The sequence below is a fragment of the Oryzias latipes genome, chromosome 19 (assembly GCF_053564925.1).
Source record: "Oryzias latipes strain Hd-rR chromosome 19, Olatipes_Hd-rR_3.1".
In the NCBI taxonomy this organism is placed as follows: domain Eukaryota; kingdom Metazoa; phylum Chordata; class Actinopteri; order Beloniformes; family Adrianichthyidae; genus Oryzias; species Oryzias latipes.
This window is the reverse complement of record NC_136255.1, coordinates 22,697,764-22,724,522: the sequence shown is the minus strand read 5'-3', so window position 1 is coordinate 22,724,522 and position 26,759 is coordinate 22,697,764. Positions and strand designations below refer to the sequence as shown.

The 26,759-nt window shown below is 36.1% G+C and overlaps 1 protein-coding gene across 2 annotated transcripts in view; it reads left to right on the top strand.

Moving 5' to 3' along the window:
- Positions 1–26,759, top strand: part of LOC101167570 (zinc finger protein 385C) — a 52,274-nt gene that overhangs the window by 12,621 nt on the left and 12,894 nt on the right. Inside the window, exon 2 of one of the 2 annotated variants that reach the window (XM_004078277.5) lies at positions 11,342–11,632. In XM_004078277.5, the coding sequence (XP_004078325.2) occupies positions 11,342–11,632 (291 nt within the window). Of the gene's footprint in view, positions 1–11,341; positions 11,633–18,872; positions 19,096–26,759 lie in introns of those variants that run through there. The other variant, XM_020710288.3, reaches the window with a different exon arrangement.

Here is a 26,759-nt window from a genome sequence, read left to right as displayed (position 1 = left end):
TCCATCCAGGTGTTTTTTTATACTGATGAATAATTTTCTTCATCTTTCTTTTAGATAGCATTTATATTAGTCTGTTTATCCCTGTGTTTTATTAATTAGAAAAGGGTGCTTACTTAGGGTGTATTCAGACTGGACACATTTCTCCGTTGTTTCTGATGGGACTATTAAATAAGTCCCATCAGATTAAATAGTCGGACGAAGGTCACATTTGTTTCCTTAAGGCGACCCCAGATGGTCGATGACAGATGCCCATACTTGCTGTTGCCCTTGGCGGGAGTACATTCCCTCCCTACAGACTAAAAGCATAAAAAAGTCACCAACTTCTAATAAAAGAGCATCATTTTACTGCTCCATTTGTTCTTCCTGGCATAATTATTTTCATATAATTGTTTGGTAACATACTTGGATAAAGATAACAGAGTTTAAGTCTTTTGATGCTCACACAACTTGTTTTCAACAAAGACGTGTAAATATAGATTCATTTTTTCGACGAGTCTGGTTGCCATCTCGACCTGTCTCAACATTTCAAATGTTGCAGTTCCTCAAATGACCACTAGGGGTTTGTTTTTTTAAAGGAAGCATTTTTCCTATTGATTTCCATGTTCAAGTCAAAGTAACACCCAAAATATGGCTGTGTGCAGTTTGGCGTCAAAAGGCTAGGCAGAGTAAACACTCTTTCATACCAGTAATATGAAGATTTGTGACATTTTTTAAAACTTTTTACGATTTTTCTTTTACTGATAAGACCAAGCCGTCTCTATTTAGATAGACTCTTGCTTCTGCATTAATTTGAGCCAGGGACTTGTAAGATGCTGACATATATTTTGAGTGTGGTAAGCCCTGACAGAAAGATATTACACAATGCTTTTCATAGACAGCTGTCAACACCTCATCAATTTAATCCGCGGTGCTCGGAGGACAAAACCTGCAGAGGTTTAATGATCAACAGACATCCACCATGTTGGTTAAAAGAGATCTGAAAGTGTTGTATGATTTTATTAGCCAAGTGAGTTGTTATATTGGTGGTGGTTAATAAATTCATTCAATGTGTTAATGTACAGGCTTTTTCGAGGGATGTGGTTTTAGTTTGCATTTCAAAAATACATAAAATAATGACATAAAAAACCATTAAGTAATAAAAAACGGAGCAGTGCAATTTTGCCTATTTGCTTTACTCTGACTGCTCTATAATTTGCTCATGTCTTAAGTCTTTATTGTTCCCTAGAAGCTTAATGTCAAATTTGACAACTTTTTGGTATCTTTAAAACTGTTTTTAACCCAATATTTTAAGTTTATGTCTCTAATCTGATTTTAATCCCAAAAGAGAAATGCTTTTCTGATTGCCTTTAGCCAGAAAAAGGTCATATTTAGAGGTTTTAGTGGGATATTCTCATTTTATTTGGGACACTGACGCATTTAAACTCCATATTTTTGTAACTGGGTGGAATTAAACGTTTTTCCTGACGTTTTCCCAGCCTTTTGCTTCTACTGAAAGATTTAGCTCAATAAAGTTTATTCAAACTCACAGGGTTATCTGGGCAAGAATAACAAGCTTTATGACTTCACTTGCAAAATGTCTAAGGCTATGTCCAAATTCCCATCCAGATCCTTAACTAGTAAAAAAATATATGGTGCAGGACTATTTAGTAGTGCCTTGGATTAAAAAAAATATCGGACACAATGCTCAGTACGTTTTTTTTTTGCAATGATTTTGGCTCATACCTGTGGGACATTTCTGTTGTTTTCTTACACTCTGTTTCTGTTTATCAAACCGCATTTGATTTTCTGGTGTAATGGAAATAATGACTTGTCCCCTTCATTAAAATAAAATAAAATAAAAATCCAATGCTAAAAATGTTTAAATCACAAATCTATAGCCAAATGTCTCATGGTAATAACATCTATAATATTTATTAACTAAGCAAGCAGACTGTGATCCTTTGAGCTGGAAGCTTTGGTGTTGATGTTGTTGAATGTTTAATTAGACTGCTTTACATGTGAACATTTGTCTCTTGAGCATCGGCTGTTTGTTAAGGTTGACTGGGCCTTTAGGATTGGCTGATTAGCCCGGCCTGCAGAAATCTGTACATTACTCAGACAAAGAGAAGGCATGCCGCTGTCTGGCCCGCAGCCTCCAAACACATCAGTGAAGGTGTCAGCTGATTGGCTGCTTCTCTTCTTATCTGTCTGCTGCACCATTTCCCTGCAAGCAACATTAGACAGATCTCTAAAACAGACATCCAGTAAGTGTTTGAGTAGGGCGGTTGACAGTTTAGCACTACAGAAGTGCAAGTATTGCAACGTTTAACATTAAAAAAATGTAAAAATCGGACTAAAGTTCTGTAGCTCTGTAAATTCTGCATTTTTACAAATATGTCACGTATATACTTCAGTAATTTTTAGAATGATTATCACCCTTTAAGAAGAAATAAGCATGAAGTTTTTGTGTGCTCAACTTCATGGAAATATGACTGTGAAGGTGTTCGTGTACAGTATATATTCTCAGATAAGACCAGTCTAAAAAAAAGAGCTGACATATCAGAAACAAGTTCTTCCTCTTTGTTTAACACTGGAGCTAATCTGTCACTACAAAGAGAATTGTGTCACCAACCAGTTGTTTGAGGTTACTAGGATGCTGCTAATAAAGTTTTTTCAACTGTGGATTCACGTTTAGTATTATATTAGATACCAGTTTTTGGGACTATCCTTTTTGTATTTATCCATTGCAGATTAAAAAAAGGACAAGGCTGAAGCTAGCATCTGATTTTTCTAGCTTCTACTTCAACAGTTATGGGTTAAGGGAAAATCTATATCACATTTTAATGGTTCCTGCATACAATCTATCGTAAAAATGAAGTTTAAAGCAGCTGCAGATATTTTAGAGAGGATGAAGATAAATTTACCCTCAAAAATGGAGAAAAAAAATAGAAGCAATAAAAAATGAAGACACCTACTTTAGCCTCTACAAATTGGTCTGTGAAAATATTGTCTGACATTAAACTGTTCTAGAAAACAAAACAGGTTAAAACGGCATAATCATAACTAAAAGACCACTGGAAATGCTTTAAAAATGGATCAAAAGATGACCGGAGTGGGAGATTTTTGCATAACTTGCCTTTTTATATATTCTTAATAATGTTTTTAATTTAAATATGCCCTTGGTTAATTTATTTTTTGATAAAGGCAGTTTTTGTTATATATATATAGATATCTATATCTATATATTCTTTATCTATATTGTTATTGGTTTTATTTTTTATTTTTTCAGAATTTAAATCTTTTTTTCATCTTTTTCCCTAATGACGTCTAATTTGTTGTTATACTGGATCTTATTTTTCCATTTAATGTAAAATTACTGACAACGTTTTTAAAACACCTTATAAAATATCGTTTATCTTTAAGACTTGCTGCATCACATTGTGTTTCATTTTAGTTTCATGATATTTTTGACCTTTTTTTAATAATATTGATTTAAATGATAAAAGCAAAAGATTTAAACAATAATAAAGGATGTAATAAAAAAAAATCTTTTAGTGGATAATCATTACACACCAGCTAATTCCTTGGATTCTTTAAATGTGAAGAGCACATGTGGAACGTCACTGTCCCATAATCCCTGAACCAGATCAAAGAAAAACGTAGAGACTAAAAATATGCTGCCTCTAAACAGCTCCCACTCACTTATCTAACACGCTGATTCACTGCATTGTATGAGTGGAACATTTGCACATGACCTTGTCATTGATCTCCTACACACCGACAGGCCCTTGTGTTGTGGAATTATGTGTGCCAGTCCAGTATGTATGTATATACAGTGTGGAAACTGTGAAGGCTTTTATGTGTGGGGTTGTGGTTGTGACTGTATCGGAAGGTTGTTGTTGTGACTCTGTGTGCGTTTCAGTTCAACTCCACAAAGGGATTTAGGTGAGTCATGCATCTGCTGGGTGTTCTTCCAGAGACAGACACAAAATATTAAACTTTGACCCACAAATATGGTGAATAATATGCAGTAAAATCACTAAGTTTTGATATATTTATTTATTTTTTTTATTTATTCCATGTGCTATCTTAGATGACCCCACCCTCACATTGACGTGTTATTCCTACCATGACAAAAGTGGATAAAGGTGGAAATATTTCATGTAATCCATGGACACCAGCGAGGTTCACAAATCATTGAAGATTAAAGGTTTAGCCCACTGTCTAGTGGGTCCAACTCTCAATGTCAAAGTGCCTAGGATAGCACAAGGGTTACGGAATCTGGGTTTTTGTATTTTCTACTCAAAGTGATTAATTTGGGCAAAACAAAACCCATAGTTTTGATAGGATTTCCTGTCATTGTACCCCTTCTTGATGGTTTCATACTCCACAGTAATGCTCATACAACGCGATTCTGTTGTGAGCCGCAGCAAATTTGCTAAATACATATCATAGACAGGCCACATGTGGGAGGAGCTACTGTCAATACTGTAGCCTCTTCGCTACATGGAACAGCAAGTGCATGAATGATGTTGAAATATTGGGTTTATTTATTTTGGAGACAAAAGCGTTGGTAATCACGTCTCCATGTCTGGGTCATGGAAACATTCTGAGAGGTTCACCATCTACTTCAGGAGCTGTGACTAAATGATGGCTACTTTCAGCGGTACTTCCATCTCTCCGTGACCCAATTTATTGACTTGCTGTCCTGCATTAGTGTGAGGAAGGAAAAAAATAAAAGACAAAAAGGATGTAGTCTTGATAGAAATAAAAAAATATCATAAAGTTCTGGGGGAAAATGATCATATTCCCTTACATGTTGGTTTGGACTCCACCCGCTGATCACATCATCAATGCATCAGGAACCGAGTTCCTGATTTGTTGACGTGATGCGACTTCAACACCAAAGTTCAGATATTTGAACTCTGGAAACATTGCAACATGTTCATTGCACAACAGAATTTTTCCCGTGTTGTTGTGCCTCCCGAAACGAGCTGCCGATAGGGCAGCATGACCTTTGATTGCATCTGTACATTGACTTTACATTGAAACTAGCTGCCCCCGGTGTGCGAATTGCATTCTCGCAAGTTGAGGAATTTGTCGGACCAAAAAAATGTCAATTTATATTATTTTAGCATGTGAATGGTCAGACTTGTAATATTGAGTGAAGTATACCTATGGAAACAAATCTTCCTCTGCTTTGAAAATGTCTTCTGCAGTCACCTCACTAACCTCCATCTTTGCTATCATTGTTCTTATATTGCTGTTTTTTGCTGCAATAGGAGGCCTGTATCAGATCTATACACAAGTTTATTGCTTTTTCTAAATCTAGAAATGTCTTGGCCAAAGAGAACTTTTTTCTTCATCTTGTAGCCCTGCATGTGAGACCAAATCAGTATGAACCACCCTGAGTCCAGTCTGGGCTTTTAGCAGATAAGGTGGTTCCTTTTGGACTCCGTGATTGGATTTGCAGCAGATGGTGGGAGGAAACAGATGACAATCACTCACTCAAATTAAGAAAGGGGCAAAAACAGAGAAAAGGATTGATGCAGCATTTGCAGAAATGCAAACTTCACACCAGTTCAATGTGGGGGAAAAAGACTGTTAAGTTAAATTATGAGGCCCTTAAGCTACCAGCCCTATCCATACCTTCACCTAACACTTGTGGGTTGTAAACAAAAACATGAGATCAGGAATAGAGATAGAGACATGACTTCCCTTCACAGGAGTGACCAAGGATATCCCTTGAAAACCTGATCTGAAGCTCAGTCATCGAGGAGAAGCTCAGACTCCACATCAAGAAGAGACAGCTGAGGTGGTTTGGACGTTTGACAACAATGTCACCCTGATGCTTCCCTGGTAAAGTGTTACTGTAAGAGGTGCCCAGACAGGGTGGAAGGGGGTCACTCAGTCTTAGATTCCTGCCCTTGTTTTCCCAGCTAAAGAAAGTTAAGACTTAAAATCTTCAAATAAAATTGATTTAGGACAAGGTTGGGTCGCACTAAAGGTGCAATAACAAGAGATGTAGCGGGTTAAGAAAGTGGATAGACGGACAGATGGATGGATGGAAGTTCAGGAGGAGAACCCTCGGGTCGATCCTCTGTGTAGATTGTCCTCCAGTCGCTGATCAAGTAACGTCACATGCCTAAAGCTGATTTTGTGATTGGTTTACGCGACGCGCCAACCTGGCCAAAGTTCAGATTTTTTAACTTGTGTGTTTTTAACATGGCGCAAAGCCCAAATTATGCCGGAACGCTCAAATTGCGCAGATGCCAGACCGAAGCACCCAATGCTTTAATCGCACTGCGTCTGATCACGCCCCCCCTGACGTGCAAATTAAAGCAAGCTTGTCCTTTTGTAAACTGGCAAAAAATGTCATGACGTTGGTTAAAATGTGGTTTGGAAATGACTATTGTTGAAATGTGTCAATATGTGATGACAGTCCTAATGCAGTTTGACTCTGATGCTAAAAATTTATACATTTTCCTCCGAACAAATTTCCAAATCAGAGCTGCCCATATTTCCTGAAACCTGCTCAACAAATGCAGCTTTTTTGTGCTTTTTTTTCTTTTCTGGACAAATTACACCATGATTGGCCTGCAATTTGTGAAGAAATTGCTCAGTCATGTTCAAAGAGGATGGGCAAGGTTGCCTAGCGACACCGCTGTAATTGTAGTGCACCTGTTATTCACTTGTTCAATATTCATTCTGGGTGTCAGTTGCCTAAAAGAGTCGGTTCAACATGCGAGTCGTTTGTTGATGACTCTGTAGATTTAATGAGGCTTTTACCTAAAATTTGCCCCACCCCCCCACCCCATCAGTCTATAAATATGCATCCCGCGAAGCGATCATCGAATACATCAAAATTATTACTCATATTTCCCCACCGTTCGTTTTTTTCTATTCCAGTCCGAGCTCTTCATCGGCTGTCATCTGTTGTTGATGTCATGGAACAGCGCTGACAGGTGCCGCCGTGAAAGAACACATGCTGGCCTCTGTCTGCTCTAATACTGTAATGAAAAGACCATATGTCTGTGCCAAAACATCCCATTCACAGCAGCCTTGTGTTTGGGAGCTGAAAGGTTTTCCCCATCTTTTAATACTTCTGGATTAGATTATCTTATTCCAGGAAGTTTCCCTGAACGCCACCTAGAAAGAACTAAAAAAGTTTGCAGTTCCAGGAGGATTAAAAGCCTGGAGGGATGTTGGATTTTTGCCATCTTAATTCTTAAAGGCCGCTCTAAATACAGTGCTACTTTCTCTGAAAGATATTCTTAGGCTGCCTTGTAGTTATACATCCAGGAGGCTTCGATTGTATAGAGACAGATGGGCAGACTTTGTGCTTCAGAAAGAAAAATAGCCTCTGGAGTGTAATAAATACACTGTAAAGTACAGTTGCTTGGATGAGGCAGCTGTATGTGTGAAACTGTCACACGATACTGTGACCCAATGGGAAAAGGACAACATTCACATTCTGGTTGGGTGATTGTTCTGTAATTTAAAAATGTGTAAACAAGAACAGAATAAACATAACTCAAAAAACTACAGATCACTTCCGCCAAAATCAGTTCTAAGTCATTGACCCTTTAAAGAAAAAAAAAGGTGTTTTTCATGTTTTTAACATGTTCCTGTGGGCCATTTTTTTCTTTTCTTAGTTTTTGATGGTGGAAGACATGTAATACACAAATTAAGCTAACATTCTCATAAAAAGTATTCAAAAAAATATTTTTTAAATTCAAATTCAATTCAAATGTTTTTTCTGTGACAGAATTGGTTGATTTTTGAAAGCACTTACCTAAGGCTGCTTTTCTCTGCTTAGAATCCGCTAAAATATCTTGATTGCTTAAACGGTTGTAGAGTTACATAAGGCAAAAAATGTAGTCGCTGAAGCTAAAGCTCAGATGTTAAAGGGGCTATATACAATGCTATTCTTAATACTTTTATGGTAAACTATGACCATGTACATGATAATATATTACAAAATAACATTTTTTTAATTAAATATTCGTTATTTTCCTGAGCTCGTGTCCAACCCGGAAGTAAGACGACACGACCCTCGCATCGGTCTTGGTAGCGTGTCTGGATCTCGCCCATGAAAACCAACAACATCCAAACTTTTGCATAGATGGATGTGCATATGGTGCAAATAAAATAAATGAGTTTAGCCGATCACCACAGCTCTGTGGAGAAAGTGGGTGTGTGTTTTTGCCTGGGGATGGTGCTGGCAGCGCAGACTCTTCCTGGAAGGGGCTGATCCCCACATTGGGATGTCACAATGTGAGGACCCCCTTGTTTTCATGGACTGGGAGGGGCTGGTGCTGAGAGAGCAGGTTTTAGAGGAATACTCAGAAATGCGTGAACAGATAAAAATACTGCTTTGGGGTTTCTTTTCATGAGGAATGAACATTATAATACACTTAAAAGCTCAAAAAAGTTGATTTTGCAATGTCATTGTTCAGGTTCCTTCATTCTTTTCTTTGCAGATGATTTTCTCTTAGAAGAACATGTTTGTTAAAGGTCACGGAGAAACAGTTTGTGCCTTAAGGTGGGCATACAGGTGAAGAGGGCACCCTAGCTGGTCAAGATGGCTGAATAAAACAGCATTCGTGGTTAAGTTAGTTTAAGAGGATATTGAATTTACATTTTTTGTAATTAAATGATACTTTCATTTAAATAAATTCACCTCTGAAAGCATAATTAATATAAACTGTTGAGGCTGGGAGAAAATAAGCATTTCCTTCCCATCAAATGCATTTAACATAAAGCAAACATCTGTTTATTTACGGGGGCATCCATGTGGATAACATTACACTGGAGCTACAAGTGGGTCCCTTGATAGAGTAGTTTGTAAAGCTGACAGGTCATTTTCCTGCAGCTGCCTCCAGCCATAAAGCAAAGAGGTGGAGCGTCACAGAAGGGGATGAAGGTAGCTGAGCTATTTCTCATATTTGCCCTTCTTTATTGACTAATGACAAGATCAATCAATTCAAATTATAATTGGCCTTCTTGTGTGTATCATTTTGAATGCCTTTCTTTAATTTCAAATTTAAATCTGACTTTTCTGGTCTAAGACCCTGATCCTGGTCTGGGCTCAGTTCAGAGGTTGAGATGTCTCACTTTTAGGGCTGTTATGGGATGACTTGCTTTTTTGGGAAGATGTACGGTCAAAGGGTCGTTTATGGACCTTTTGAGCCAGGTGGGGTTTTCTGGTGTAATATCAGTCTGTGTTATTTTACCATATAGGTTTTGTGAGCCTCCAACCCACCAGGTCAAAATCCTCCTAAATTTAGAAATCAGTTACAGTAATACATGAAATGTGTCGTAATAAATGAAAAATATATTTATATTTACTGGTAGTCATTTTAAGCACCAGGTGTGTATGTCTAAAATAGTATTCCAGTGAAAAACCATTAACAAATGTATGTTATTATTGTAAAAAAGGCTGAAAAAGTCCAGACAGATCCAGGGGTTTGCTTTTCATCTCTATAAGGTCCGTTCTTTAGAGAGTCTACCATCCGACAGGCTCAGGAGTGCTGTCATTTAAAGGGGGGGGGTAAACAGGTTGACCACCAAGTGGAATGTAGATACTGTGTTCATAGATAAAGGTACTCCGATGCTGGAGTCCTCACTGACTTCTGTGGAGCCAAAGTCCTGTTTGGTTCACACGGCTCTGTAGTGTAAAAGTATTACATTTATTTTTAGCGTATGGTATTATTTTGATAGGAGGGTTTTCAATACTTTTGAAGGGTTAAAGATTAAAGATCTAAACACCCTTGATGCAGGAAGATGCACTTTTGCAGATTTTCCTCCCGGTAGCCTCTAGACTTTACACATCATTGGGTTATTTTTCTTTTATATTCTGCTCTCTGTTCCTGTACTGCTGCCGCAATAAGGAAATTTCCCCATTGAGGGACTGATAAAGGAATATCTTATCTTATCTTATCTTATTTATTGTATTTAGTGCTATTTAATATCTGTTATAATCTGATTTATTATTATTATTTGTTTTTTGAGCTAAGGTTAGCAAATCAATCAATTTCTCCATCGTGGGTTTTATTATTTTCAAAATAACCTTCTGACAGAAAACTACAGCATTGGGCAATTCTGCTAACTTGAAACATTCCCATCAGCACAGGGATCTGTTTGGTATTTGACAGATTTCATTTTATATTTTTGCATAGTTGTCATAATCTTGTTCTGATCAGATCAGATCAAAAAATGATAATTAGCTTGAAAAACGTGATGTCAGTCTGGGTTAAAGTTACCACGTAAAAATATGTATTCAGTTTATTTATTTGAAAAATGTACATTCAAATGTAAAATTAACGTTTTTGACCGAACTGCTTTTTATTGCACAGAAATACTCAATACAACAATAATTTGATGGACATTTTTTTATGTCGACATCCAAACACTTAGCCTTGCATAAACATTACATTTATTGGTAATATTGTTGTTGCAGATTTTGTTTCTTGCGGATAGTTAATTTGCAAGTTTTATTAAAAATTTTTGAAGATTCGCTTGTTTTATAGGATGAAATGCCTTTTTTTATATATACACATATCTACTTTTTTGGTGATGTGTACAGAGACTCCCCGTTCCAGTTAGCATCTTCAGCAGTTGTAGCTCATTCTTGCTCCTACCAGACCGCCAGGCTTTCTTGCAGATAATTGAGATGATAGGCAGCCGCTTTGAAGTCCGTTTTGCTGGTCGGCGGTTGATGAATTCCAGTGAACACATTTCCATTCTGCTTTCATCTTTTCAAATGACTTTTTTTTTTCCAGAGCAGCTAACATTTTGCCGATGATAGTTTCCGGTTGGAGAGGTTTGGAGAGGAGGGAGGCTATGTTCAACCAAGACAGGGGATGGGATGTTCAACGCCGTGAGGGCTTAATTGATGCCATTATCATATAAACAGAGGCAAAGCAGAGAATTCACTCAGACTTTGGGTTTTTTGCATTGGCAGCCCAGCTCGTTGCAGCATCGTTTATCCTGTCAACGCTGTGATTTTTCAGCCATTATAGGTATTGAAGCAACAAAGGAACACGGCGCCTCGTGTGACAGCGAAAGGGCTTTTATTATCCCATAAAGGCTGGCATGTTAGAATGTGATACTTGTGTCAAGCCATTTAACAGTGTGTTAAACATATTAACACATGTATTTGGACAGGTTTGTGCAAACTGACACTCTGGATGAGGATAAATCCACATCAGCATTTCATACAAAAACCAAAGCATTTGTCCTCCACAGGAAAACATGCTCCTCTGTTGCCCCCTTGTGGACAGATCAGTAACATACAGGATACTTTCACCTCTCTTTTTCTGATCTCTTAAACATGTTTTCTTTTCTTTTCTTTTTTCAGAAATGAAGGAGTCAAGAAAGAGTGAACTGGTGGATAAAAAGTCTCCCTCCAAAAACAAGAAGGGTCGAAATAACGAAGAACAAGATGAGGAGGAAAATGCAGAGGTCAAGACAGTTAGGGATGGGCTCAAACCCAGGTGGGAGCGCCGCCACAGAAGTAGCAGTGCAACCATGTGCCAAGTCTGCAACATACAGCTGAACTCCAACGCTCAGGCACAGATCCATTACAGAGGAAAGACTCACCAGAGGAGACTGCGGCGACTGGCAAAAGCCGTCCGTGCAGGATGCACAGGTTTGGGTTTTTCTTATTTTCACTTTTTCTGAGGTTTCTCTGCTAAAAGAACACATTTATCCCTTTATTTCACAAAATTTTATTTTGGTATGTCAAAAACAGTGTTAACCTTGGAAAAGAACTGAATGTTTCATCTCCCGTTGTGACAGAAAGACCCTTCATGGCAGTGGCACATTGGCCTGTACAAATCAATTCAATAAATAGCCCAGTATTACTGCACAGTTGTCTTAACGGGCCTCACTCATCATACAAAACATATAATCAGTTCTAAAATACAATAGCTGAATTCTAGACTAAACTAAACTGCAAAAATCTAAATTGGGAGATAACGTGAACCATTTAGTAGAATTGAGAATCCACAAAGATATATGGGGGGGGGTAGGATTTAAGATTAACCGCTATGCATATATGTGTTAAGCATTGATTGAGAACGGTATATTGTTTTTTGCAGGTTTTTGGTGCAAAAATTTGAAATAAGTTTGCAACTTTATAGCTTAAACGTGAGTGAATGGCTTGTATATGAGCTATGTTGTTTAAACAGAGGGTTTGACCTAACACCTGGGATAAAAATAGGTAATGAAATAAGGATTGGGATCCACATAAACAAAAAAACAGGCTTTCTGTTCTATGTTTAAATGTAAAGTGTTGCATTAAGCCTTGTGCTAGGCACTTTAGCGCTGGGAGTTGGGTCATCTAGACCCACTAGACAGTGGGCTGAACCTTTTTTTTTCAATGATTTGTGATCTTCACTGGTGTCCATGGATTACATGAAATCTTTCTACCTTTATCCACCTTTGTCATGGTAGGGAGAACACGTCAATGTAAGGGTGGGGTCAACTAAGATGGCACAAGGGTTAACATGGCTGCTGAATGAAAATTGTGCTGAAAAAGTTCATTAAAAACAAAAATGACATTATAATATAAAATAGGGTTTTATATCAAATCAAAATGTATTTATGATTCCAGATGAACCTCTGGTATTTCCATGTGTTTTTGCGCACCTGCTTTGTTGATGGGCCATTAATCACCTTCAGTCTCCACCACCTGTGTCACTCCACACGCTGACCAACTCCATCAATCTGCATTTGAGGGGAAAAATGTCTCTAATGAACAACTGGCCAATGAAATATTTTTTAAATCATGATAAATGAGTCTGTCTGTCACTCTTGGCTTGTCACACATTTACCTCTTCCAAGCTAACAGCACATTAGATTAAATTACCTTCATGTCCATAGTTTCATTTGTCCCCTGATCTGGATCTCAGCTTTACATCATCTGAATGTTATCGACTGTTTCTGCGTCAGATAATAACCTTTCCACATCATCATTCTTACTTAAGAGTTTTAGACTAATCTAATTCGAGATGAGACGTGTGCGATTGGAACGGTGGCCGTTGTGGCTTGTCTGTAAACATAGATGGTTGCCCGAAAGCCTTTTTGCTCTCATCTGCAGTTGATGACGGTCCACAAGAACTCTGCAGCTTTGTGAGGAACCTACAGGAACACCTCAGCATTTACAAGCTTAACTTTTTATTAATGATCAATAATTATTAGTTACATAATTAATAATTAATCCATCAATTATAAATTTTAAGTGCTTTTTTAGTGTTATTTATTATCTATCTGCTGTTTCTAAGAGCTATGTTAAGATAATTTCCTCTTTGTGGGATAAATAAAGTTCTAATCTATTTTATTCTATTTCTTTCTATTCTATTTGATTCATTTTACAATTCAACACAAAATACTTTTTTTTTACACATTTCCATTAAAAAACAATATTTTGGCTATGGAAACAAGGGATTTGAACTGAGTAAAGGTAGAGCTTTCCTTAAATGTATCAAATAATTCATAAAATTAGAAATTCTTATTGTAAAATCTACCTGAAAGTAGTTGTTTTTTTGCCTGAAAACTACAAGAAAACACTTAAAGGAAACCTGGTAAATGCTTTTTTGAATTAGAAACAATGAAATTTTGATTTGTTGCTCTAACCTGAAATGATTAAAAGTCAATGCCTGATTTAAACATAAAAAATACTTCTGAACTGTTGTAGTAAATCATAAGTGTTTGCTCCCTCAGTGTAAATATAAGCTGTTATTTTATTCATTTTAAAGTTTACCGTATTTTCATTGTCAAGCAAAGAATAGGATTTCTCATACACTGTGCAGCTTGAATGGTTTTATAATTAAAAAATAAAACAGTGACAGAAAATTAAATAAAAACCAACCCACTCTTTTACCCTCTCCCCTACTCTCTAGTAACAAATTCATTCAGTGACCCCACACATAATGAATACTTTTAAATGTTAAATATTAAAAGAAACTTAATTAGCAAAGAGCAATGGAAAATCCTTCCATTTTTGTTTACGCATGAAAACATCTTTCTTAGAGTCTTCACTTTTTATCTGTGAAACATCCAGGAACCAAGTTTTTTCATCTAAATCATTGAAGAAATTGTTCTTTCAAATGCTTTCCGGACATCAAATAAGTTCCCAGCAGTCTTTTTTTTCTTTTTTTTCCCAGTAAAATAAGAACATTTATCTCTTTTCCAGACAGGTAATTTAAATGGGATAGTGGCTATAAGGCTAAAGATAAATAAACACTGCCTTTTTACACCCACACACAGCAGCATTTAAACATCCTGTTGTTGTTTAGTGATTACAAAGCCATAGAGTCGCAGTAAGAGCTTGATTTACTCGCCACGTCCCAGGCATGGTGATGAAAGTGGAGCGGATCTTTTTGTCAGAAAGAATTGGTGTATTTTTGGATGGCTGCAGCTGATTTGTTCCATGTTAGTCACAGTTCCCAGAAAATAGCAAAGAGAACAGCTGGATAGAAACAGTGCAAAATGCTGGGCTTTTTTGCAAAAACAGACAATTATTTTTGCAAAATTGTTCTGCTGCACTACTTTATGTACGTGCACTGAAAAGGTTGCACTATACATAGTTTTTTTCTGACTTTAAGGGTTGTTTTTCACACTAAGACTGTACAGGACAAGTTTATTAGCATATAACTAAGGTGGTTCTCCAAAAAGTAAACTGCATCCATTGCTCCTTGTTGTAAATCCTCTGGGAGAGAAACTGTTGCTTTTCAGAGCTAAAAAATACCTTTCGAGTATCTTTGTTTACTAAAACGTTTATTATATTAACAAAACTAATCTTAAAATTGCATTTCTGAGTATTTCTTTATTCAGCTTGTTGTAAATCAGGAGCAGACAGAAAAAAATGCAGTTTAAAAAAGAAACTCCCTGCTCCATTCTACTCCGCAACGGGGGAGGGGAAGGGGGATGGGGTTACCCTTTACCAACGGTCCCGTCAACAACTTCTGAACACTTAAATAAAAAATCTAATGACATGAACCAAACATCCTACCAGAGTTTGGCATCTAGCAGATAACTATGGTGGAACCGCAAACCAAAAAATAAACTGCATCCACTGCTGCTTTGTTTGAATACCCTATGAGAGCAAAACAAAACTATTGTCCTCCAAATCTTAAGACACACTTTTGAGCATCTTGATAAATCAAAAGAGTCTCTGTAATTTACGTTCAAACCTTGGTTTTGTACAAAGTTTAACATAATTCATTAAGAAATATAAAAATCATCATGGGTTTTCATTTAAATATTTGGCTGTCAGCCATTGGAACGTCCTTCAAACCAAATGTAAACACAACAGGTAAATAAAAATAAAGGCAGAAAACCTTTTTTTTTAATTAAAATGATGTGTGGATGACAAATATTTCAATACATCCACAGTGTTAAAGTTAAATCAAGCACTAAAGTATGAGGAAAAAGAACTGAATCTAAACTATTCCTGAAAATGTTTAATGTCTTGTGGGTTTTTATTAGCTACAATAAAATGAAACTATAATTTATATATTAGATAGGATGTTCAATATTTGAGACAGTACAGCAGTAAAGCCTTTGTTCTCAACTGGCATAACTTTCTCTTTATTTAGCCTCCAGATGAGATTGCACAAATGAAAAGAGATTTTAATAGACTGAATCTCACACTGGGACCCTTTAGAGAATAGAACAGAGAAAATCTCTTCTATGGTTCCAAACAGTCATCTCAGTTCAGGTTTATGGTGTTTCACATTTGTAGCAGAAAATAAATGAATGACGTCCTTTAGGTTAATCCCACATCAATCTAATCTAAAAAAGCGCTGTGGTCATCTGACATTTCTCCTTTTACATAATTTGTCTGAATGAAATGTTTGCAGATATTGAAAATCACTTCCTTTGATGTTTTTCTCTTAAAAAAAAAAATCATAAAATGCAACATTATTTAAAGATTTCAAGGTCTCCAAAGTTTTACTTTTGGGTCCATTTTTAGTTCCTCCTGGTTTGAATCAAATCCGGGAACAGAAACTGGAAATTTGGTTAAACAAATCTTAGTCCAGCATCAAAATTTATTTTTTTCTTCATAATAAATAAGTAATCAATAACCAATCTTTTCTCCTAAGAATTCTTTCTTTTAAAAAAAGGGGGGGAAAAGAGCATATTAACTTGAGTAATAGTAGTTGGGATTTATGGTTTCAAAGAAGCAATCGTTGAAGCGTTTGGAAGTACAACAGATAAATAAAAGAACCTTCATGCCTTAAAATGGGACATTGATCAGCTAAACGTTTGTGCTTTAAGGTTACAATCTGAAAAACACAGAAAATGCTGCAGAAATGTCCTTATTTCAGAGATCCCACTTGATTTGTCAGCTTGCATAGTGTTTCAGAAAGTGGCACTAATGCAGAAAAAGGAGTTGATATCAGCTAATGCACAGACCTCTTCAGAGTTATGCTTGAAGTAGCATCTTTCTTTTGTCTGTATTAGTTTATTTCTGATTTTTTTACCTAATGAACTGATTTTCTTTAGTGATATAGATATCTGTGTGTGTTGGAATGGCGCTTCTAAACATTTAAAACATTTCTAAGCAAATATTTATCCCCAAAAGCCCAACCAGTATGCCAAATTTATTAAACTTAAAACCGAACTGTTCCAAAAACTATTACATGCTGATCAATTGATAAAGTCTTAAGGATTTGTAGCCTCAATGTCTATAAAAGGTCCATGTTTTTCAGGTGAATTAAAAAAAAAGAAATCATGATTTGTGGAGTTAACATGCGATCATTCTGCTTTAGGCCATTTCTCTGCACTTCAAATGCAGAAGCCTGAGTTCAAGTGTAAAACTGTCAAGATGTGTCAGCGTTCAGCCTCCATGCAAACCTGATTCAAGTGGACAAGGAGCCAGCAAGGAGCACACAGGGGAGACACAAGCTGCCGAGGTGTTTACATCTTATTAGATCCTTAAGATTCTTTAAATTTAAGGAGGTCATTTGGCTTAGGTGGTTAGAAAGAATCCTGTTTGGCTTGAATCTCCTTCAGGTGAAAGACATACTAAACTCAAACCACAGAGTGTAACACTGTAACACGCTGACACTGGTATTTGGGTTTTATACCAAACAAGCGCCTTTGCTAAATAAATCTCGTGAATCTTGCTCCAGGGTTTTTCTTTCTCAGCTCTATTTTGATATACAAAAAACAAACCACAATAATTCATTTCTGCTCTGTTATCACTTTTTAAACAGTAGCCACTTCTGTGAATTAAAGGGGACGTCATTCATTTTTCACCACCAAATCCGAGTCCCTGATTGGTCAAAATTCAGCTTTCAACATGTGTTTAATGACAATGCATAGAGCTCAAAAACAGTTGTAGATAATTGTGTAACTAAACGAGAATGTAAGAGTTTTGACAGCGGAAGCCCAAAACGCACATTCACATGGACTTTTCATTGGAAGTGGCAGCTTGAACGCATGTTGCAGAGGACGATGTGAACGTAGCTTTACTACCAACCTTAATGCAACACATAAAAAAAAACGAATACCACTAAGATAAACATTACTGTGACTATGGTAACTCCCAACCTTGTGAGTAACGTGTAAAATAAAATCACCAACACCGCTACATTTTAGCCGCATTAGCGTATTCTCGTAAACACCTAAGCTTGTTTGCAGCAGATATAATCCATATATAAAACACTCTGGATTATAAAGTAGTTTTTTTTAAATAAATTAAGGCTCCAACAGCTCGAAAACACTCAGTCCTTTCATCCAAACTGACAGGAGTGTTTTAAGCAGACAAGTTTTATAATTTGACTTTTTGCATCTTAAGTGGAAATAGCATAAAATGCGCATTTCTAAGATGCGTTCCAGTATTGGTTCTCCAAACTCTCAAAATCGTATCAAATATTAATTAAATTTTTTATTCCAATTGTCAACTGTATCTAAAATAAAGTCATTTCCAGGACTTATTTCAGTAAACTGAACTTCCGTCTCATTTTTAGTACTCTTATTTTGAAGATTTATTTACTTCCTGTGATAGTGGCGCATTCAGTTTGTTTAGTTTGAGTACTTAAAATTCAGCCTTATTCTGTTGGCTATTTTAAAGCAATATTAAACAGTGCCTGAAGTGTATTTTTACTATACTCTACTATATTTATAAAGATCACGAATTTGTGATCTTGGACATCAAAAATATTCATGTTTGTGTTTTTCTGAAAGAGTTCGTAGATATCCATATTTGGATACTCGGCCTAGTTATTGATCACATAATAACAATTTAAAAAACACTGACAAAACAACATGTTAAACAGAGGAATGCATCTGTCACAGACTATTTTTGGCCTAAATGTCGGTTTGTCGACTGCAATCCAACTGGCAAAAGGTTTTATTCAGCCTTCATACAAAATGCTGATTCTCCTGTTGTAGATTAATAAGCAAACACGCAGCTGCTTTTTCAAATGAAATCTAAGCATTCTTCAGCTGAACTCAGCTGTTTAGTTAAATCGGTGATCATATCAGTCACAATTTGGTGTTGGAGAGAAAAAAATAATGACTTTGCACCACATGAGCAACTTCTGCAAACCTGGAGTGCTGGAACCATTGATTGTAATCATCTGCAGAAGGAAAACAGCAGCAGGTGACCTCAAGGTGAACAATTAGATGCAGGTTTTAAAATATTTTCTCCTTAATGATGGAAGATGAGGAGAGGGCAAAAGATGCCTTGCAGACTATCTGGGTCACTTTAAGGGAGCACAGGAGAAAGTGACAGCAGAGGAATACGAGTGAGAAGAAATGAGAGATGTGGCGTGTTTCTTGTTGTTAATAGCCACTCATGCTCCAGCTCCCTCTCCTTCCTCCTCCCTCAGCCTCGTCCTCCTTCGCTCTGCCTTACATTGTCAAACCCACCGAAGATGCACTCGCTCTTCAGATACTCGCAGCTTTTGATTTGCAGTATCAAAGACTGGGATTTCAGCTGGTTGCAACATTGATCCAATAAAGGATTATCACCTTTTGCAGAGAAGCAACCAGACAGAATTCTTGAAGGGAACCTGTGTGTTGGTTTTGTTCAACTTTTTTGACTTCATCCAATAAGGAGATTTGAGGAATTAAAAAAGCACATGGAGATGCTGTTGGGTAAGCGTCAACACTTTCAACATGGGTCGGGTTGGACTTATTGGGTTTTAATAGGCGCATAACAATTCATTTTAACAACGATGGGATTCATATCATAATTTGTGGTTGACGATACGATTGACGAAGAATTCAAGCAGTGTGACTCAGAGATAAATACCGGGGTACTGAACAGTGCAGATGAAGTTTGGATTCCTTTCAAGATAATCAAGTGTAAATTGAATATGTGTACAAACAAACAAGTAAACAAGAATTTATGGCAAATCCATTCAAATTTTAGTTTCATAAAGTTCATCCCACTGTTGTTTTTCCACATCAAAAGAAACCAAAGGAAACATTATTAGAACATTGTACCACACTGCAGAAGTTCTTTACTACATTCAGTGTTTCCACACATTGTTTTAGAATGATGGACTGATCATTTTATGTTGTCTTCTTATGTGTGCTATCCGCTGTGATGCACTTAAACCTTTAAATAAACCCACCCAAATGATATTTTCCAATACCCATATAATTGATTTATTTTATTTTGAAACAATTTTATAGTATAGTTATTGTTTTTTTTGTTTTTTGAATTTTCTTTATTGAAAACGCACATATTAAAATTGTACATTGCTTTGACAGATTACATTGTTCTTGCTTTCTCGGTTTTAAATTAAAAAAAAAACGTGAGGGAGCAGGGATTTTCAAAACATAAATGGTATGGCATGATTTCAGTGGTGTTTCAGATAAAGTCTGATCTTATAGGCTTTACATATTCTGTCCATATAGACCAAGTAGCGTAAAAAAAAACATCCAGACGTATTTGTAATGAGTGTGGGATTCTTTCCATTATAAAAATTCGTTCTACAACATCAATCCAGTCCTCTGTCGTTGGTTGTTCCGGTTTAGGCCATTTCCTGGTTATTGCTTTCTTACTGGCTGCCAGTAGAATGTAGAGCAGTTTCTTATTTTTGTTGTCTAGGCCATCAATTTGACTCAAAAACAGACTTTCAAAGGACAAGGGGAAAACAATAGAAAATACATTTTGCAGATGTTCATGTATGTCAGACCAATACTTCTTGATAAACACTAGTCCTGCACGATATACCGCAAATTTATCGTTATCGCAATATCCAGCTCTGCAATAGGCATATCGCAAAAGATTGCGAATATCGCAATAAATCGTAAACCCAAAATGTGTTAAAACAATCTTATGGCAGCTTGATGCATTTAACGAATCAAATAAATCCCTTTATGCCTTGACCAATCAGATGGAGGCCTATTATGTTAGATGTTTGTCACCTATGTCGATGAGGGTCATTTGGAGTGTAATTTTAAACTGTTGCAATGAAATGGGAATGATGTTTTTGGTATTTTTCTATTTTTTTATATACCGCAAATTATATCGTTATCGCAATATTAATCTCTAATATCGCATATCGCAAGTTTTCCTCATATCGTGCAGCCCTAATAAACACACAGTCCCAAAATAGATGAAAGTGATTGGCTCCATTATTACCGCACCACCAACATTTACTACTTCCTAGGTATTTTTTCTGAGAGAGTGTAGTAAAAAACCTCATTATGTTCTTCCAACAGAATTCACACCACATGCTTGATCCTGTTGTGATCCATTGTTTCCGACATACTTGTTCCCAATCCTCCTCTGTTTATAGTGAGCCCTCCTTCTCGCTCCCATTATTCCTTTACGTAGTACGTGTTCTTATAATGGTAAAGTTTGTTTTGATTCTGGTTGGCTTATAGGAATATGAATCGATTCCTTGATCATGTCGGATAATCGTTCCACTGCTAGGTTTTATTCCTGCGTGCTGGCTTGTGGGTACTCACCTGCCACTGTTTTACAACAACGACTTCCCATCATTTGTCAAGGGCAAACTCGCCTCCTGCCTCCAATCTGCCTCGATTTGCTTCACAAAACGGGCAACTGACCCCTTTTGATGAAGTGTGAGGATCAGACCAACGCAATGCCGCTGTTACCCAGATGTGTCAAGTCATTTGAAGCCTCGCAAGAAGACTGCTGCTATCGGCGAGCAGATTGCTGGCAATTATGTCTTAGCCTCTCAAGGGAAATCTGCTCAGATTAGCTCACATAATTAGGGGCTGTTGAAGATAAAAGCAGTGTGGTGAAAGCTATTTGTTTAGGTTTATGTTTTTAGATTTAATCAAATGTTTATTCAGGCTGTGCATATATAGTCTTGCCCTTTTGAATATTTAACTTTACCACTTTTGTAGATTAAGACCTGCATGCTTTTAGATGAACTGGTAAAAAGATTAGAATAAAAACCAAAAAAAAACATTACATTAAATACCTAAACAGAGGGGGGAGAGATATACATTTTTCGTATTAAAAAAAAAGAAAAATGTAAAAAAAAAAAAAAGGGAAGGAAGGACGTTTTTTTTAGGTTTCAACAGTTTTTTTGATACTTATGCTATTTTTTGGCAAGTTTTGTTTTGCAAAACAGTTTTTTTTAAAAATATTTTGGGATTGAAAAAAAGCAATCTCACAAAGTGCTTTTGTGAGATTGGGTTAAAATTATATGTGGTTTCAAAAGTAAAAAAGCCTTAACTCTGAAGCAAAAGATGGATCTCCTTTGATAGTTTCTGCTGTAGAAGCATTAAAATGAAATTTTTATTAGTAATTATCTGTATTTAGTAGCACTTGACAGCACTTTCATATGTTGAAAATACAACAAATATTTTGTGTCGCAACATTGAGAGTTTTTTCTTTAAACGGCAGATTAAGAAGATCAAAGGAAGCAGTTGAAGAGACGATAAGTTTAGAGTTTTGCTGGTGGCCATTCTTTCTGCAACCAACCACTGTCAGCGGTTGGTTGATGTTGCAGTGACAGCGTGGTGTCTGTATTTAGCAAATGAGCCGTGGACTTATAAACATACAGGATAAAAGGCACTTTTACACAGAAATTAGGCGAAAAAGCATGCGGATGGTCACTGATTTATGACTGGAGTCTCCTTCTGTCGCTATCATAAAGGCATTAAGTATTTATAAACATTAGATCACAATAATAAAGATTACCTGCACATTTTTTGCAGACTGGTAGATAATTTAATAGATGAGAATCTGCTGCAGTTTCAGATTAACCAGCAAAACCTTTTACAAATCTAAGATAAATTTAAAGACCCACTCCACTAAACATTGGGTTTTTGGTGATTTTAACATGTTCTTGTAACATTATTTTTATGATGGAAGACAAATATAAAGAAAATTAAGCTTAAAATTGGATTTATGAGTCACGTTTTCCAGTAAACATCCACAGAAAGATCATCACTGTTGCTCATTCGTCCAGCTGGGATTCATCAAGCAGCGGAGTTAGCAAACTGTAACTCTAAATCTTACTCTAAATGTCAAAAAGCATCAATAGGTACGGCTGCTATACTGATATTGTAGATGAGTAACATTAAGTAATTGTCTTTAATCAAACCTTTGAAGCAGATTTTTCCTATCATTCTGTTGGCCTTCAATACCTTCTAACGTCAATTTCCGTGGATGTATTTACCTGTACATTCACCTATTTTTACGATACTATATTAAACTGAATTTGAAAGTTATTTAAGTGACAGATTTGGAGGCATATTTAGCATTTAAACTCTAAAAATATATAAACAACTCACACAAATGATGGAGGACAGCCGTAGGGTAATATTTGAGCGACTAGCATGTCTAGCAGACCGTACGCTGTTTTTTTTTTCCAACTGATGTAGATGTTTACACTGCACTCGGTTAAAAAATTAACCAATTTAGCTTTGCTTCAGCTTTGAAAAATCTTCTAAGGTGAACCTGTCTTCTGTCCTCTGAGGCCTCTCGTGTCCGATTCGTCGGAATCACGCCACCAGACAGCGTGTCACATTTACCACAGCTCGGAGAGGGTCATCGAGACAGAAAAGCTTCTAATTACCAAGTTCACCAGGCGGAAAAAAGCTCTGCACACACTTTAAATACCAATGAGCATTTGCTGCACATTTTCCAGCTGCCGTTCAGGAGGCCTGATTGGACTCTTATCTCAGTTCAACAGATGGTAACAGTTTATTTTTGAGTGCGTTTGCTACAGACGCGCAGCAAACGCAAGCATTAATCTTTCTGAGCAGCAATAATCTTTAAGTGCTTGTTCATCTTTGGCTGTTGTGCAGCAAAAACTAAAATAAAATAAAGATAACCATTTCATAGCAGCTGTGTTTGTTTGAAAGCGAACGCTAAATTTGGGGAAAACAAAGACATTTAATTGGGACCTATTTGGTAATTTTGCCAAAAGCAGCAATAAAAAGCTACAGTTAATTTACATTTTTTTTATAGTTTTAACCATTTCTCTTTTTAAATATAGTCCTTTGTAAAAGAAAATCTATTAAATGTTTATGGATCAGAAAAGGAGAAATGCCTAAAAATACTTCATTTCTTGTTCTGCCAGCTGATGTTGTTCATTGTGGCTCAAACTCTTTTGTCACAATACACTTATTTAGAGAGCACACACAATACAACAGGGACTTTCTTTTCTTTTTTTTTTCATTTCTTTTTCCCCCCAACAGAATCAGATTCCAGCAGAGCTGTCTTTGGCGCTTTGAATGGTCTCTAATTTCTCTGTCAAAAATGTCTATAGCACTGTGCCTGTTGTGTAAGCACTGAATGCCATTGCCATTGCTGCAGTGCACCAAACTTGTGTGTTTTATGACTCAGCAAAAGCTGCATGCTATTATAGAGAGAAGGCGAAACCATTTCAGTTTAACAGTGAGTGTCACAGGTGAAGGTTGTGACAGTTTTTGCTAAATGTGGCCTCATAGTAGTGCTTTTTCTGTTATGTCCTTATTTTGTTTGTAAAACTACAGAAAGTTTTGGATTTTAAAGGCCCACTCTGATGGAAATGGTGGGTTTTTTTATGTTTTAAAAAGTTCTTGTAGCATTTTTCTGATGATGGAGGACATATATTAATTGCATTTCTAAGTATCTATTTATTCCAATTGTTGTGAATCAGGAGCAAACAAAAAATGTTGGAAAGAGAGTTCCCAGCTCTGCTCTGCTCCATTCTGATGCATCTGCTTGCAGACAACTAGATTCATGTACGTCTTTGTTTTCCTCGTCCGAGCTGGAATCTGCCTCTAAACTGTATGACTGGATCTCTCCAGCATTGCTCACCATTTTTGTTGCACTGCTATTGTTAGGTTGGGGGTATCAGGGGCTGTAAGCTAGCAGGAGAGCATGAAAAGAGAGAGCTCTCATTGATGGGAAAGGGGGTCGGTGTTGCTCACAACTTTCTGATGAGGTGAATTTCTTATGAACTACTATGACTCTGCAGAAAATATGTCTTCGAAAATGACCAATTTTCTATTTTTTGTGCTTCTTTTGTTTGTTATACTTTACTGCAAGTTTTAAAATCTCAAGATTTACCCTCAGTAGTTTTTGGTGGCATATGTCAGTTTCACAAAGTAGTAAACTCTACTATAAATTGTAAAATTTAAATTTCTCATTTTTATAGAAATTGAAATATGAACACACAAAACAAAAAGCAACAACTAGATTAAAGTAAAAAAAATTTGTTGTATGAATTTTGAATGGTAACTTTATTTACAGACTGGAGGATACTATTGAAGTGGCAATGTTATTTCTTCTTTAATATTAAAGATTCTTTGAGCTTTTGATAGAAAAACCACATCATGCCCCTTTCTCTCACTACAATGCTGTAAAAATGATCATCTAAAGGTGTCAGTTTTTATGCCATGTTCTCTACAAAATGCAATTAATAAACTTCTCCCCCTTCTTCTTTTTATGATTCCATCCCCACAAACCACTGAGATTGATTTCACATTTTTTGCAGAAGAAACCAGCGTCACTCTAACTGAAACATTTAGTGTTTTAGCCCATCGCAGCAGGAGAACAAACTTCTCTCTTTCTCTGCCTCTCAACCACAGTTCACTGCACTGCAATTCAATTAAAACTATTGGCATTAGGGATAAACGAATGGGCCTGATAAATAAATAAATAAAAATGGAATGTGGATAAATCAGTAAACAATCCATAATTGAAAGTGTTTTGAGTTGTTGTGCAGGGTAAAAGAGCAGCCAATGAAACATGTTGGATAAACTAAAAGGAGGTTAACATGCTACCCAGTTTTGAGGCTTACTTTAAAGGATTTAGGATAACAAGGACGATTAACAAAATATCTTGAAACAAATGTTTTTTTTTCCTTTCCTTTTTAGGTCACATTCCATTTTTTTTTCTTTTTTTGTTTAGCATCCTCAGATCCTGTTTGTCAGCCTTTTTTAAACTTTATTCTCTATCACTCTCTATCACTGACACCATCACACTTCTCCCCCACAGAGGTAAATAGACTATACATATAAATTGAACCGAACAGAATTATTGTGTCATGATAACTGTCAATAAGAAACGTATACATAAATACAAAATTGTGCTTAAATTAACACTTTTTGCACAACTTAAAATAAAAAAACATGAATACAACACTTAGTTTTACATCTGTTTTGAAAAAGACTTGTCTTTGTTTTAAATAGGACTCTTGCTTGTCTTGAATACAAAATTTCCTGTTAACAATCTGTCAGAATTACGTCAGAGGGTCACAGGCAAATACATCGAGTCCCGAAACATTGATTCCACTGAGACGTCAAAGACGCATGCTATTCACAACAGACATGTTAAACATAAAATTCAATGTTGTATTCATATTTTTCTGCAATGTTGTGCAAAAATTATTAATTAACTTTGTCTTTATGCATGCGTTTCTTATTGACAGATACCTTACCCCAAACAAAATGACGGAAAAAACAAGTGCAATTGTCAACAAACACATGTGAATAATGAGAAAACAGGTTGTCTTTGAATCATTGTTAAATCGTGGTAAAATTCAACATACTGAGGTAAATCTACTCAATTAAATGAATAATACAAGTTTAAAAGGACACCATGTTAGAATCATGTTAACATGTGGAGTACAGTGCCGCGCTTTTGGTACAGTTTATCAGCTATTAGTGTTTTACAACAGAAAATCTTAAGATTTAGACCTAACACAGCACTTAAATACATACATTTTGGGATTAAAACAAGCATTAAGCATAGTTTATGAAAAATATTCAAGAAGCAAATCATGGACACTGGAAATGCTATTCTGTGTTAATACATTTTTGAAGGATTTTTATTTAAAAAAATGACCCAGTTCTCTCAATTGAGATGCTTTGATGGTTGAGTTGTAACAGAACAAGACTCAGACAGGACGCCCCATAGAGTTGAACAGAATGTTAAACCCCATTTTACAATGATGGCCAAAAGCTTTTTTATTAGTTGAATCACAAGCAGGTAATACTCTTTATTGTTCCCTCATAGAAAAACAGAAATAAAAAAATGTAAATACTTCAGGATATTTGTTACTTTTTAAGAAGGTTTTCTAGTTGTAGTGTAAATGTAAGATCAAGGCAGTTTGCTGCATATATTCAATTATAGGACTGCATACATTTTACATTTATATTTTTTAATTTTTCTGTTTTTATTTTTCTCACACTTCCTTTTAAAACCAAATTAGATGTGGTAAAGTTAGACATTTCAGGTTAATCCTGCAATTATTAAAGATAAAAGTAGAAAACTGGAGAAACATTTTTTATGCTATATGTGTTGAGCAAAGAGAAATACTTTTTTTATTTTTTCA